The sequence below is a fragment of the Trichinella spiralis genome (genome assembly GCF_000181795.1).
Source record: "Trichinella spiralis strain ISS 195 chromosome Unknown Scfld2, whole genome shotgun sequence".
Lineage (NCBI taxonomy): Eukaryota > Metazoa > Nematoda > Enoplea > Trichinellida > Trichinellidae > Trichinella > Trichinella spiralis.
Genome location: NW_003526941.1, coordinates 5,332,218 through 5,346,399, shown reverse-complemented (window position 1 = coordinate 5,346,399; position 14,182 = coordinate 5,332,218). Strand labels below are relative to the sequence as shown.

The 14,182-nt window shown below is 35.1% G+C and overlaps 4 protein-coding genes across 4 annotated transcripts; 2 read left to right on the top strand and 2 right to left on the bottom strand.

Moving 5' to 3' along the window:
* The first annotated feature begins 834 nt into the window (after window positions 1–834).
* On the top strand, window positions 835–1,221 carry Tsp_05790 (conserved hypothetical protein). The gene is made up of 2 exons (XM_003380019.1): window positions 835–928; window positions 1,004–1,221. Exons 1-2 carry the CDS (start codon window positions 835–837, stop codon window positions 1,219–1,221), a joined length of 312 nt encoding a protein of 103 aa, XP_003380067.1.
* Window positions 1,222–6,866: 5,645 nt separating this feature from the next.
* Tsp_05791 (putative phosducin) lies at window positions 6,867–9,392 on the top strand. The gene is made up of 6 exons (XM_003380018.1): window positions 6,867–7,052; window positions 8,477–8,599; window positions 8,690–8,802; window positions 8,894–8,999; window positions 9,072–9,185; window positions 9,264–9,392. The coding sequence occupies exons 1-6, from the start codon at window positions 6,867–6,869 to the stop codon at window positions 9,390–9,392; spliced, it is 771 nt and encodes a 256-aa protein (XP_003380066.1).
* A 688-nt stretch (window positions 9,393–10,080) lies between these two features.
* Window positions 10,081–11,476, bottom strand: Tsp_05792 (protein transport protein Sec24B). Its single transcript, XM_003380017.1, has 6 exons — window positions 11,356–11,476; window positions 11,071–11,181; window positions 10,818–10,999; window positions 10,552–10,689; window positions 10,283–10,453; window positions 10,081–10,194 (listed from the first exon to the last, which is right to left on the bottom strand). The coding sequence occupies exons 1-6, from the start codon at window positions 11,474–11,476 to the stop codon at window positions 10,081–10,083; spliced, it is 837 nt and encodes a 278-aa protein (XP_003380065.1).
* A 108-nt stretch (window positions 11,477–11,584) lies between these two features.
* Tsp_05793 (protein transport protein SEC24) lies at window positions 11,585–14,005 on the bottom strand. The gene is made up of 12 exons (XM_003380016.1): window positions 13,868–14,005; window positions 13,675–13,805; window positions 13,383–13,606; window positions 13,167–13,279; window positions 13,026–13,092; window positions 12,564–12,649; window positions 12,488–12,536; window positions 12,350–12,405; window positions 12,190–12,291; window positions 12,021–12,122; window positions 11,867–11,960; window positions 11,585–11,760 (listed from the first exon to the last, which is right to left on the bottom strand). The coding sequence occupies exons 1-12, from the start codon at window positions 14,003–14,005 to the stop codon at window positions 11,585–11,587; spliced, it is 1,338 nt and encodes a 445-aa protein (XP_003380064.1).
* Between the last annotated feature and the right edge of the window lie 177 nt (window positions 14,006–14,182).

The following is a 14,182-nucleotide window of genomic DNA, read 5'->3' as shown; positions in this document are numbered from 1 at the left end:
AAACGTATTGTGATGGGTACAATGTTCGATTATTGTACATCCCGCCTGATTGAAACAGTGGTCATTTTTTGAATAGAAAATTACGGGATTTTGTACTTTTGTTACGAATTTTGTATAGGTTAATTATGTTGGAAACATTGAGAGACAAATTTGCAAATAATATGGAGAAATTGTTCAACAAGAAAAGCATTTCTGTTTTATGCATTGTAAATTGCGGTGAAAAGCGTACCGTTAAATTGAATTGAAAGTGTTCCTTTTTGTAATAAAGAATAGCTTGTGATTAATTATTTTGCATATGCATATCTCAACTTAAAAAAGTGAACGCCGCGCGTTTTCCAATCGTCTACTTTATCTACAGAAGATCGTGCTGTGGTCGTTGCATACGCTGATCTGTTAGGGGAAAAAACAATCCAATAATTCACATTGTAAAATTACTGTAACCGATTCAAAATTTTGTAGAATGAAAAACGCTGAAATTTGCATCCGGTCATCGGAATGACAGTTAGAAGGCAACTTTTTACAAAATGATCTGAATTTAAATCGTTTGCTAATTTACTGAGAATGAAACAGGTTCACTTTGGGTGAAAACAATAATGTACAAAATGATTCAAGCATGACTTGTTGTCTGACAAAGTTGCAAGGACGACAATAATAAACAATTTTCAACAACAACAACAACAACAAAGCGAATGATATCTCAAGTGAAAATATGTTAATTTGATGTGGTTGAACGATTTTTCATCCCCGACCAAAACTACAACCGTGTAATAAATATACTGTCGTCGTTTAGACACAAATATGACTTTTCTTTGTAGAAATGAATTACAATTGAACATGGGAACAACTGAATTCAACGATGACGGACAAATGATTAACTTCAACGCAGTTTTGCATGCTCAATTAAATAACAGTGTAAAGTTTACTTACCGTTTTTTGATGAAGCGTTGTGATGGCTGAGTTCCAGTGGAAAGTTGAATTTGAATATTTTTCTTTTTACCGTCAGATTTGAAAATTGAACATTTCAAGAAAAGTGAAAATTTTGCCCAAATACGTACAAAAAATATATCCGCTTGTTGTTGTGTTTACAGAGAAACGAATATATTCCGCACAATGGCAGGATTGGCAAGGCGCAGTCGGTTTTATAACAACAATTCTGATAAGAAAAGCGTCGCCGTAATGATTGGAAATTTGCATATTTGTCGCCGATTTGTCCGTTTGTGATTTCGCAATCACAACGTTCACTTTTCAGTTCATTGTTGTTCAGCAGCAGTGACGGATTGAAAAAGAAAATGGAAATTTTATAATTCAATTGAAATTTAAATCATGTAAAATTTACCAAATTCAAATTTTACAATCAATTGAAATGAAATCAATTATCGACAAAATCAAAGTTGTTGTTTAATTCAATTACTTTTTTTTGTTGTGATGAAATTTCAAAATACTCTTAGCAAAAGATAATGATCAACAAATAGTTTCGACATTCAATATTCGTAATATCAAACAGAATAGATATTTGAAATCGAACAATGACAACAACAACAATGTTATTCAAATTTTTATTTCAACAAATTTTGTCCGTATGAACAATTAAGTGTTAACATTATTTGTTACATTGCGAAATATTTCTATCCTCTACAATATACAGATAGATAGATAGATTGCGGATGGATATTTTTTTTCTTTTATACAACTGTTGCTTTTTGTGTTCAACATTTGATAATAACATTGTTTTAAAGCTGTCTTTACTTCTTTGTAACTGATACACTGTTGATAGAATTATTTCCATTGAGCAGAGTGCATCGATGTCCTATTTATTGTGGCCTGAATTATTATTATTATCTATCCTTGAGAATGAGCGTGTTTCACTTTGAAACACACATCTGAAGTGCCTATTTTGACGATTTATGCAACGTTTAATAAAATTGGTCAGTTTTAATCAATGACGTCACTGTTGCACGTTAATTCAAAAGAAAGAAAAAACAATAACTTTCTTTCATTAATAACAAGTTCCTGACGTAATTGATTTTTCATTCCAATTCTTTCGATCAAGTAAAAACACACATCTACAGTAAACATCTTTTCAAATGTACGAACAATTTTTCTCAGAACAACTTTTTCTCCCATCTTCTAGTAATTGTGAATAAAAAAATGAAAAAGAAAAAATTTTTGTTTTTCATTTTTGTAAACAAAACCCTAAACAAATATAATAGTTTGTTAGAAACGAGTTTTACACTTCCAACGAGTTGAATTAACAATGATTACTGTAATTTGGGTAAAGAATGTTCAAAAAAGGTTGAAAACGAAATTGAAGCTTTGTCACGCACTGCGTGGGCAGTGTGAATGCATTCGTTGAATGTGTCGAAAATTGAAATTCCTTTTCAGGAATTTGTGCACAGAATTATCCCGTAAACGGCCACGTTTACCGGATCAGAAATCAAGAACAAAAACGGAAGCATCGAAATTCTTCTGTTCATCATCTCTCGAAGTTATGAATGCAAGTTCTGATTTAAACCATATTTTCACTTTTCACAATGAAAATATATTGCAATTAATTATTGATAAAGTGGATTTTCCAAAAATACTACACTTTAACCTGGTTTGAAAAACTTCACTTGACGTTTTCGTCATCATTCATGTTGCTGCGCGCACCAACAGATAACAAAAACAGAACGTGTTTGTGTTCTTTTGTGCCGTTCTGATTAAAACTGTAAGAAAGTGAAAATAATAAATAAGCACAACACATTTCATCTCGTTGAAATGTTAATTTTAAAAATTTATTTAAATTGAAAATGAAAATCTATTCATTCATTGAAATAATGAATGAATAGAATGAATGAATGAATGAATCAATCGATCAATCAATGAATCAATGATCAATGGCAAACTATAAAACAAGTACTATTATCCTATTTAATAAAAAGTAATCACAGATTATCATACGCGTATATGGTTAATTTTGAAAATTAATATACACAACCAAGTTTTAAAATACACGAACAAAATTATAAACATCATGTGCAATAAATAAATAAGTCAATTTGCTCATGAAAATCAAATTGCACAGTGTGAAAAAATGAACATTCAATTTTTGTTTTTTGAATTGGAATGTATGTTTTAATTGTTCATTTACCGGTAAAATGAAAATTTTTTTAAATTAAATTTTTAAATTAAAGTAAAATAAACGATCAAGTTCATTATTATTATTATTATTATTATTATGCAACAAAATTTCTAATGTCAAAGAAAAATTCGGTCAGTTTGAAAATTCATATTCAACAATCGGCAAGTTTGGAGTTGTAATAATTGGGAGATTTACGTTGATTAATAATAAAGTGAAAAGTTGAAAAAGATGAATGGAATGAAGTCTTGTTGTCTGGTGGGGCTTTGTCAAAATTTGGGCTAAGTAGACTGGAGAAATGAGCGAATGCGAAATGAAAGAGAGAATATTAAATGAAAGAAATTTGTGTGCAAACAACAACAGAAGAATAAAATGCAAAAACAACAAAAGTTGGTTAATAATATCAAGATGTAAAAAAAATTGAAAAAAAAACAAATTTTGAGGGGTTAATTTTGGGGTTAACAGACACGTGCCTCTTTAAAACTACGACCTTCGAAAACCCAGTGTATGTATGTATGTATGTATGTATGCAAGATTGGGGTGAATAAGTTTCACCGGGTGTGGCAGTGACGACGACGACCTCGACATCTACATGGTCGATCGTACAGGCCGTTATGTCGTTTAAACAACATCAAGTCCAGATTTTTTCCATTCTCACATGGTCAGATAAAGTTCGTTCAAGTACGTGAACGAGTTGAAGAAAATAAGCCGCCGGATTATCATCAATTGTTTCACTTGTTTTCTAAATAGGCGAGTTTCCGGCCCAGTGATTTTCACGTTCCACGATCGCTCTACTTGCCCCGTTGAAAACAGATCACTCGCCATTATATAAAGGGGAATGGTGAAAATACAAAGAAAAACAACTAACAAATAAATACGTCTAAATAATAACCAGCCAAAATAATACTAATAATATCTGCTAGTAGAACAGTTAATAGTTAATGATGATGATTCTGGCGAACAGCACAAATATCTCGTATTGATGCTACTGGCAGCTTGGGGTAAGTATAGTTGCAGTTGCAGAATGGGAAGAAAGAACACACGTATTGACCCACACGCATACACATACGTACAGCCACAAAGCCGTGAGATGATTTTTTCACTGGCACTTGTCTCGCTCAAGGCGGCACATCGACACAGCAAATGGGTTGGAAAGGACGTGCGCCTGGCATGATGAAGCCCAGGGGCGTGGTGGCGCCGTCGGCGCCCCGGCGCCAAAGTGGCGAAAAACTAGCCAACAAGCCGACGCGGCGGGCAGAGAAGAAAAAACCGACGCGCTTTGCTAAGCGGACACTGAATTTCGGTCAACGAGTTGACAATTCTATTTCAGGAGCTTTCAACTTGCACCACCGGCTGAGCGTCATTTTTCCCAATTTCCTACAACTGATCACTGCCAATCGAGGTAGCCCCGCTGCAGAAGCATGCACGTCCGGCTGGGTTTACTCTTCACCATTGTTGGCCTCATCCGGGCATTTGATCCACTCTTCAAAGGTATACATATATATATATATTTATTTTTTTCTTTTAAATTCAACCATATTATTCATATTCCAATTTCCAATCTGCTCACTCCTCTTCTTTATTTTTCATTTCAAACATATTCAGATGCTAATGTCCAAATTGAATCAACTGACGCACATCATCATCTGGTAGTAAGAAATGCTGAACTTCAAGAACAGACACCCTGCGTGCCTGATCTCAACGGTGACACCAGCCACTGCGCGAAAAAACGAGCCACCAAAACCGCGGGTACTATAACACAATATAATATGACATGACTAATGTCGTATATATTTCTTTTTGCTCACCATTTTCACAGTGACCGAAGCAAAACCTCGCAGTCGTCGCTGTGCTCGATGTCGATCAGAATGCGGATGTGGAGCAGCACCGATGCCCATTCCGGCAGCACCACCGCCCATGGTGCACCAATATGCAGCAACACCCATGCAACCTGCTGTATCGGCAGGATGCGGATGTGCCCGTCAGCCGAGATGTGGATGCAGACAAAGATGCGGTTGTAGGCAACGAAGATGCGGATGTCGACAGAGAAGATGCGGATGTCGACAGAGAAGATGCGGTTGTCGCCAGAGATGCGCCTGTCGACCGAGATGCGGTTGCCGGCAGAGAAGGTGCGGCTGTCGACAGAGAACTTGTGGATGTGCGCCAGTCGCAGCACCATTACCACCACCACCACCCCCCATGGTACGACCCGCTCCGCTACCGTATCGTTTAGCCAGAAAAGCCTGATGCTAAATCCATATGCGAAAACAAAACAATCCACCTGCACGAGCTATTTTTATTCATTACATATTTACCAGCTGCACAGTTTTCCACTTCAACACTCCATAAATTATGAGTAACGTTTTAAATCGAACTGAACTTTTTTTTACATTTCTGTTTTTATTCGAGTAAAATGGTATTTGGTTATATTTTGATTTTTGTTTTTCAAAGCAAAATTAGCAGCAATTTATCAGATGATTAAATTACGCGGATTGTTTATTCGACGAGCTTGGTCAACTGGACGTTAACAAGCCAGTTAGCATCATTCCAACTGTGCACCAAAGCACAACAATATGCCTGCAAGTAAACAACAGAAAATTTGTTGCCTTTTTTTTTAAATTCTATTACCACAGGGTTCGAAATCATCACTCGTAAAATCATTCAACCGAAAAACGTATTCCAAAGAAGAAAAACAAAAGTACAATAAACAATTACTTTACGAATACAAATGAACTGGTAAGTGGAACGATGAAATAATAATGGAAATAAAAACAGTGAAACCCAATAAAATCACTTCAATCAAGCTGAAAGTATTAGATTATTTTGAATTTTACAAACCAGATATTTTACACTTTGAAAAGCATCGAAAAAATTAATAAAATAATATATAAGGATAAACATTTCCCCTTTAAACTTCTATGCGTGGAGTTATAGCGTAGTACATTTCAAGCTTTAAAATGAGGCACACATTTTCATATGCTTTAAAGAGAAAAACTTTAATTTAATTAACTCTTTTTTTTAATTTTTTGAAAACAGCATTTTTCTTAAAAATCATCGATTTAATTCTAATAATAATGACAATCAAGTTTACGTTACATACATACGGACAGTAGAAACTTAAAATTGTTCAACAAAATCGGAAAAAGTAAAGAAACAATTTAACAGTAAACTTCAGGACGAAAAATAATTTAATTAATGTTTAAAATCTGCTGCAACTGCCTGAATATAAGCATAATTAACTGTTCTGCTTCAATAAACTTATAAATCACTGCGAACTTATAAATCAGATGAAAACTAAACTCTGCATTCAAATTCGATTAAACACTTCATTTCATATGGCAATTTAAAACTGAAAAGAGTACTTATTTTTCAGTCTTACCAAAAAAATACATATACTGATTGCAGAATAGGTAGAAAAATTTTTTTCAATAAGTAATATACATTAATCATTAAATATTTATTTACATCCACCTTTCGAACGACTGTTTAAATTTAATTACTGATGTTATAAATAAGCAGTACCGAGAAAAAGTCTGTTAAATTTGAAGTAAATTAAACGTATATTAGTTATCAATTACATTTCTTAAAATTTATGCAATCGTTGAAAAAATTTTTTCACCATCTACCGTATCAAATTTATACCTGCCGTCCAACATTTCATACTGTAATAATTCATCTTACGATTTCGTTAGTAGTCAGCACTGGTGTAGTTGGGTGCACATCTTTTTGTTTATTTTTTCTTTCGTCAATGGTTTCTCTGGAAGATAAAATACTTGGTTACGTGCGAGATAATTACTGCAGCAGCAGTGAAAGCGACGATGGAGCTGGTGGTGATGACGACAAAGGATGTATGGCCTCTAATCCAACCGTGTCAACTTCGGCGGAACTTCCACCACGAACTGCTGAGACATCAAACGGAGGTTCTTCAATCAACGTATGTTTTCTGAAATACCTAATTCTTCTTCTTTTATCTGTAATGCAACATGTATACATACATACCTACATATATTTATATAATGTGCAAAATGTAGATTGGTTATCTCGTATTTCTTCTTGAAAAACAACTTTCCTGTTAAACGCTGCCCTCATAATGGTTAGATTCTTTTCTGTAAACATAAGATAACGAATACATACTTGTTTCAACATCACGGAGCTTTGAGATCACTTTCGAGTCGAGTACAACAAAGTTTCAATTTTTTTTCAATTTTTACGCACGTCATCGTTCTACGTAATAGCCTGCACGTGTAAGAATCGGAAGTTATGCTTTATTCCAAACACATTTACGTCCACACTTGTCTAAACATCCAACATCTATAATGCTTGTGGCATCAGTTGTTTTCTTCATTTTCGCTTCTTCAGTGTATGCAGCTGTTTTTTTTTTCAAGCTGAAACACTACTCTAGTATGAGATTTGTTTTCTTTAAGCTGGTTGTTTGTGAATACTGGCAATAAAGAATTGCCAGTTGCTTGAACACTTCGTTCAGAATGCTGTTTCCATAAACACTGATCAGTTGCATTTCGAATCGGATCTAAGCAAGTTACAAAGTTTAATCTTCACTGAGAGGGGGGGGGGTTAAACAGAAACAATTTTTATAAGCGATTAATAATAATTGTCAGACAAATCGATGATTTGCTTTCTTTTGAAAAAAAAGACAAGTACAACATAACACTGCTGGAAGTGAACGGCTTAGATAATTTACCGAGAGGGAATGGGGTATCGATTTTTCCACAGCTTACAGGCACAATGTAGTAGCACCAGCTCGGCCCGACGACAATGATTAAATTTTACATTGATCAACTTTTTGAGTATGGACTTGCATTTCTGCTCTTCCAAGTGATCAAATTGAACAGCCAAGCCAAATGTTGAATTAATTGTATAACAAATTTTCTTTTATTAATGCATTCCAATTTCCTGAACTTCATGCTTATTTTACGCACCAGGACTGTTGTCATCAGTCAGCGTGGCGTGCAATTCTGTTCCATAACGGAAGTTGACTTATCGATTTCCGCCTCATCCATCTAGGCCTGCTTCCCAACGATGGATTTTTTCCACTTGACCTTGTGCAGCGTTTTTCACGCAGCTCAACTAATCGATCTGCCGACAATGCTTAGCTAATCTGTCCATTATTATTAGTCCATTAAAGCTTAAACGACGAGAATGGAGAGGAAAAAAAAGAAGAAAATTGCAGAAAAAATGTGTGGGAAAGAAAAAAAGAAATTACCACTATCGAGTGAAGAGCGAAAAATTCGTCGCTAGTGCTTTTATTTCTCTTTTTTTGACGACATCATTGATGGCGGCTTTGTTGCATTCTGCTTGTATTGAATTTTTATAAAGTGAAAACTCACTCTTGAATTTAAGACCGGTCCCAAAGGAGTTCTCGAAGACTGGCGCTTGTACAAGCAGATGAAGTGCAAAGAGGACTTGGAACGGGATAAGAAGCTGGTCGAAGCAGCCAAGAGATTATGCATCATCCAACAGCCAGTAAGTGGTAGCAAGTGAAAATGCATGCATGCTAGTTTTCAACGATCGAAATCTTTCACTTAATAGTAATATAACTGTTCTCTTTTGTAGGTTGAAGATGAGGAAAAAGTGTTCGCCGAATTGGAAAACGACAACGAACTGTTGAAGCAATTTGCACAAAAGCGTATGAAGGAACTTGGCCAAAAGTATGGTCATCAAAACAGGTAAAATTATAGAAAAAGTTCTTTTGCAAACTTACCACAACACCAAATGAAAAAGGTAAAAGAACAGAACTATAATTGTGGACAGTTTCAGCGCCTCCTATGGTCACGTCTTTGAACTGAATCATCGTGAAGATATGCTGAATGCTGTGGATGTGGATTCGGCCGTGACGACGATATTTGTCCACATATATGAGGACGTAAGTTAGGGAGAAGAAAAAATTTACTTATATATACATACAACTGACGAAATATTCAATTGGGATTATCAGGAGGCTCAAGGTTGTGCTGCCATGGACGAGTGCTTCCAAGCATTGGCTGAATCTTATCCGCAGTTCAAATTTTGTCGTCTTCGTGCTTCAGCAGTTGGCATGAGCAGAGAGTTTGTAAGTAGCAAATAAGTACTGATGTTGTAATTCCCAATTTTTGGATAAAAAATAATCCTAATTTCTTTTTCAATTAAGTGTAAAGCAGGACTACCTACTCTCCAAGCCTACAAGAACAAAGATCTGGTGTTGAACTTTGTTCGCATCATCGATTACCTCGGAGATGAATTCGAAACTGAAGATGTAGAGCGTTTTTTAATTGAGTAAGTGTGTTGTTTGTTGTTGTTGTTCAGTTGAACGACAAATATTTCGAATGTTCAATTCTTCCATCTTGAATTGTTCAAGGTACGGAGGACTTCCTGACAGTCAGTAGCAGTAGTTTTGAGAAAAGAAAGCTCATGTTCTTCATCTCCTCCTCCTCCTTTTGCAAAGTAGTCACGGAAAAGGAAAGGCAGTACCAACGCTGAAAGTCATCTGCTAAATTCGATACTAATTACTTGCATACATACAAACAAACAAACAAACAAACTTATATACATATATATATATATATATATATATATATATATATATATATATATATATATATATATATATATGTGTGTATGTATGTATTTTTTTGTTCGTGTTTGCAGTGTAAAATTCGCATAATGCCATTAGCTCGCTTTTATTGCACAATAAACAAATGCACTCTGTTCTGGATTTTTCATTTTCCACAAATTTCTTTTTGAAGAAAATTCAAAAATTCCACGTAACTGAACGATGTTTCAGATCGATCCTCGATCAGGTGTGTAAGAAACAATTCTTTGGATGGACTATCCTCTCTAAAATTATAAACATAGATAGATACTACCACACACACACACACACAAACCGGATAAAATTAAACCGAGTAAAATAAATAAAGTATATATATATATTTGAATGAGAAAATGAAAGCGAAATTAATGATATATTACTTTATGATTCGCACTGGAACTTTTTGAAGTCTATCGCTGATTATGCTTCTCATGAAATTGTATATCAGCATGCCGTGCTCATTTATCGCATTGTCGTTCTCCAAATTCACCTGAATTACTGACCAACAAAAGTGAGCAATGGCAAATCAGAAGAAAAATGAGAAAAAAAAAATTAATTAATGAATTCTCTTTTCTAACCGTCATAGAATTTATCTCTTTGTACGAGTTGACACCAAACATGCTCTTGCAAAGCGTGTCCGAGATGCCTGGACCAACGTACAAGTACATATATCTGCCGGTGTCCATCAGGTACAAACCATGACGATCGATCTTTTCAAATGACAACGGCAGTAAAGGTGCATTCGGATTCTAAAATAAAATATAAATAAATCATGAGCTAGAATCAATGAATTTTCAAAAAGAAATTAACAAATAAAAAATATTGATATATATATTTGCTCACTCACAGTTTCGCTGATTGCATGCAACGCATACAAATTAGGATGAAGCTCCAATATCATGTTCGATATGGGCATTATTTTGAACTGCAACATGGCAGAAATTCGATGGTCCAACTTGATGCTGTAACCGTGAGCAAATGCTTTCTGAAAAAGAACAAAAAAATGTTAATAAATAAAAAATAAAGAAACAAATAAAAAAGAGAAATCAAGAGGGAAGAGTGGAGAAATTTTTGCAGCAGATTGATTTCTCTCAACAAATTTCATCAACTGACACATTTCAACAGGGCAAGAATGAAAATTGGAAACAATCGCATATTTCTTGAGCAAAGCAGTGTTCCATATTCTCTGGATGCTGAGGCGGATCGAAATGCGTACAAGCAGTCGACAACGGCATTAACTGAAGCTTCTCGTGCCATTTGAATTGTCCCTTGTTGATACAAACAACGATCAACAGCTAAACAAATGTGGCTTTTCTTTTCGATTGCAAACTTTGCAAGAAAAGAAAAAAAACAAATTCTATCTAACCCATTCTAGATATTAATGCTATTATAGCCGGCAAATCGGCTGCGTTGTGAATTTCCAAAATCGATTCCGACGTTGGCAAGCAGATCGTGTGCACGCGAATTCGACGTTGCCCTGTTAAGAAAAAAAATACTAATTCACTGAACAACATTTTCATGTGTATAAAATACTTTAAAAAATTTATTATCTCATACTCAATAATAATAATAATAAACTAAATTCACATCATTTACATACTGTTATTTTATTAAATAGCACCACTACTGGTAGTTATGTGTGCATGCATACCGTGACATGTAGAGTAGAGTACTGCCGCCTGAATGCAAACAACCGGCTGGTCAATGTTGTCATCCAAATTGAGTAGAACCCCGAATGCGGAATCAGGATTGACATTGCTCAGCTTTGCCATATTCGATGAACAAACGAAAAAGTTTCCAAAAAATGAATGTACACTCAAACCTTGGTCAGCAAAAAAAGAAGACAATCAATCAACCAGTGGATTCTATTTGGCGCGGTTTTACACAAAAAGCATACCGTAAGATAGTCGAATTCGCATCACCGCTTCAAAGCCAATCTTACGGCGCAAATAGCGTCCCAAATCGGACCGGAAACGTTCCATTTCCATAGGATTGGAGCAAGCATCAAAATTTGGATAATAATAAACACTACCCGAGCTGAATGTCACTACATCACCTTAAAAGTATATTACATAAGCAATTGAATTCAAAAGAAAAAACTGCATTAAATTGATGAAACTGAAATTTCTTACAAACTGTAGCCAAATCGACGTATGTGTCACCCAGAACAAACAGATCCACAGCGATCATCCTTTCGGTGCATTTCAAAGCCAGATTTTTGTAAAAATCCGACGCTGCACTCATGTTGGTCACTTCCTGAATAATGGACTTGATGTTTATTGTATGCAAAAGTAAAATGAAAATAAACGAGCAAACTTTTGCAGCTCTTAAATTGGGATCTTCACGACTTGTCAGCGAACCATTACCAATGTCCGGTAGAACTGTTTGAAAAACAGTCAAACGTCCGCCAATTGTAGCCTAAAGAAAAAGCGGCATAAAATATATATATATATATATAGCTGATTAGCCATTGTTCATTTCTTACGATTAATTCGAATCCGGCCGTAATGGCTGAGCCGAGGGCACATTTCGGATCAGTGTTATCAGCGAAACGTTCGGGCAAGTCGTTCAAAAAGCTTTCCACAGCCTAAACGCACAACAAGAGATGATTAAAAATTAAAACAACCACACACAAACGAACTAACATTAATTGAGTCGTCGAGGTAAAATAAGAGAAAACTTTTGGATGGCATAACGATATCTGTAAAAATGTACATTCAAAAATTAGAATATACCACCAAACCTTCCAAACCAGACAGACAAATAAACAAATGCCTACAAACCATCGACATCAGAAACGACAAATTCTTTGGGTTTCAAATTTTCTCTCAGCTGAAAAAAATGCAAAAAGGAATCAACTGCAATGAAACCGATTATGGTTCGATTATCTCCAGGAAGCAATCGTAAACTTTCTAAGAGCACATCTCGAAATATTACAAGATAGCCTGAAAATAAGCAAGTAACTTGATAAATAAAAAGAAAAGAAAAAAGAAAACCATCATATTCACTGCCAACAAGATAAAATTCACTTTGTAAGGCTATAAAACCTATATTTTCACCATCACAACATAGATTTGCGAATGAAAGATATCTAACATACACTGCATCTATCTATACGCATCTCTTACGCTATACATGCATTATAAATTTCTTCTGACCTTCTTGTCTAGTTCTAAATTCACTTTTAACTTTCATAAAAAAATAATTTCATTTAAAATAAATAAACAGATAAATTGCTTAGATTACTGAAAACAATATTTTCCAACATCTTTAAATTATGTCATGCATATGTTGTAGAAAAAAAAGAAAAGAAACATGTACCTGATTGTACAGCGCGTGCTGAAACATCCAAAATAAAAATGTAACAAGCAGGCTGCGGAGGTCGATTCTATCGTAATGACAAAAAAAACAAAAAATCAGAAAAAAAGCAACACAAATAATTGCAATTTCAAATTTTCTTACTTCATATTCATGGGCAGGGGCGATGAATTCGATTGATGAATTCTGAATTTCAGGACGCAGACTAGGATCGCCAACTTTGCCAGTTTGCGGATTATAATAAAATTCGTCCGGTACTATGGGAAAGATTTTTTTAAAAACTTTCTTTTAAAATTATTAATGTTTGTTTGTGATATTATTTAAATTAAAATAAAAAAGAGAAAATCCATTATTTACAACGATTTGCGCGACCGCATATATTGCAGTTCCAGTTACGGTCCACAAAACGAACATACGGATTTATGTAAGCCCGACAACTACGACATCGGACAATTATTGACGTTTCGACCATGACCAATTTTTTCAAATCTTTAAAAGGATGCACTATTAAACCCAATGGCAGGCGACATTTTTTCAAAACCGATGGCGATTCTGGCACTGCAGCAAGTGTGCACCGTAAAACGCTAATATGGAAAAAAAATGTATATCCATATGATGCACAACTGATGCAATTTCAACAACAGAATTTCACCTTGAGTCACTGCTCTCCAAATCACGATCATACGGTCTAGGCAGGGTAACAACCGGAGGTTCGAGACATTCCGACGGAATAGGGTGCTTTTCTTGCAAAAGATCTACTACTGCTGTGCGAGTTGGTGAAACCTGCGAATTTTTAAATTTTCACAAAAGATAACTCATAAATGAATGTTCAAATAAGTTCATACCGCATTCAAGTTTAAATTCCCCATATCCGGAATAATGGCATTAATGGGTGAAGAAATTGGATATTGTAAACCTGCAAAATTGTGCTGCACTTCTGAGATTGGTGAACTGCCAATTCCATGACCTGAAACAGAACTCATACTTCTGCCAGATGGATGCACAGTCGGAGGTGGTACATGTTGCTTTACAAAATGTGGATCATCCGGCAATGGAAGCAAAGGCAAGAAGGTTTTGCCAACGGTTTGAAGAAAAAAAATTCGGAAAACCGCCAAAACCTTTGTTACCGGAACAGCAGTTGCAGGAGGAGATAATGTTAC

What these genes read in the sequence shown, in the direction of transcription:
- Tsp_05793 (XM_003380016.1), bottom strand. Translation starts at nt 14,005, where the DNA reads ATGAGTTCTGTTTCAGGTCATGGAATTGGCAGTTCACCAATCTCAGAA. An exon ending in TGTCGTTTCTGATGTCGATG is followed by an intron (nt 12,406 to 12,487) that starts GTTTGTAGGCAT and finishes ACATTTTTACAG; the next exon opens with ATATCGTTATGCCATCCAAA. An exon ending in CCAATTTAAGAGCTGCAAAA is followed by an intron (nt 11,961 to 12,020) that starts GTTTGCTCGTTT and finishes TCCATTATTCAG; the next exon opens with GAAGTGACCAACATGAGTGC.
- Tsp_05790 (XM_003380019.1), top strand. Translation starts at nt 835, where the DNA reads ATGGGAACAACTGAATTCAACGATGACGGACAAATGATTAACTTCAAC. An exon ending in CAGTGTAAAGTTTACTTACC is followed by an intron (nt 929 to 1,003) that starts GTTTTTTGATGA and finishes TTTTACCGTCAG; the next exon opens with ATTTGAAAATTGAACATTTC.
- Tsp_05792 (XM_003380017.1), bottom strand. Translation starts at nt 11,476, where the DNA reads ATGGCAAAGCTGAGCAATGTCAATCCTGATTCCGCATTCGGGGTTCTA. An exon ending in ACTCTACTCTACATGTCACG is followed by an intron (nt 11,182 to 11,355) that starts GTATGCATGCAC and finishes TTTTCTTAACAG; the next exon opens with GGCAACGTCGAATTCGCGTG. An exon ending in AGCATTAATATCTAGAATGG is followed by an intron (nt 11,000 to 11,070) that starts GTTAGATAGAAT and finishes ACATTTGTTTAG; the next exon opens with CTGTTGATCGTTGTTTGTAT.
- Tsp_05791 (XM_003380018.1), top strand. Translation starts at nt 6,867, where the DNA reads ATGGTTTCTCTGGAAGATAAAATACTTGGTTACGTGCGAGATAATTAC. An exon ending in TATGCATCATCCAACAGCCA is followed by an intron (nt 8,600 to 8,689) that starts GTAAGTGGTAGC and finishes TCTCTTTTGTAG; the next exon opens with GTTGAAGATGAGGAAAAAGT. An exon ending in TTGTCCACATATATGAGGAC is followed by an intron (nt 9,000 to 9,071) that starts GTAAGTTAGGGA and finishes TGGGATTATCAG; the next exon opens with GAGGCTCAAGGTTGTGCTGC.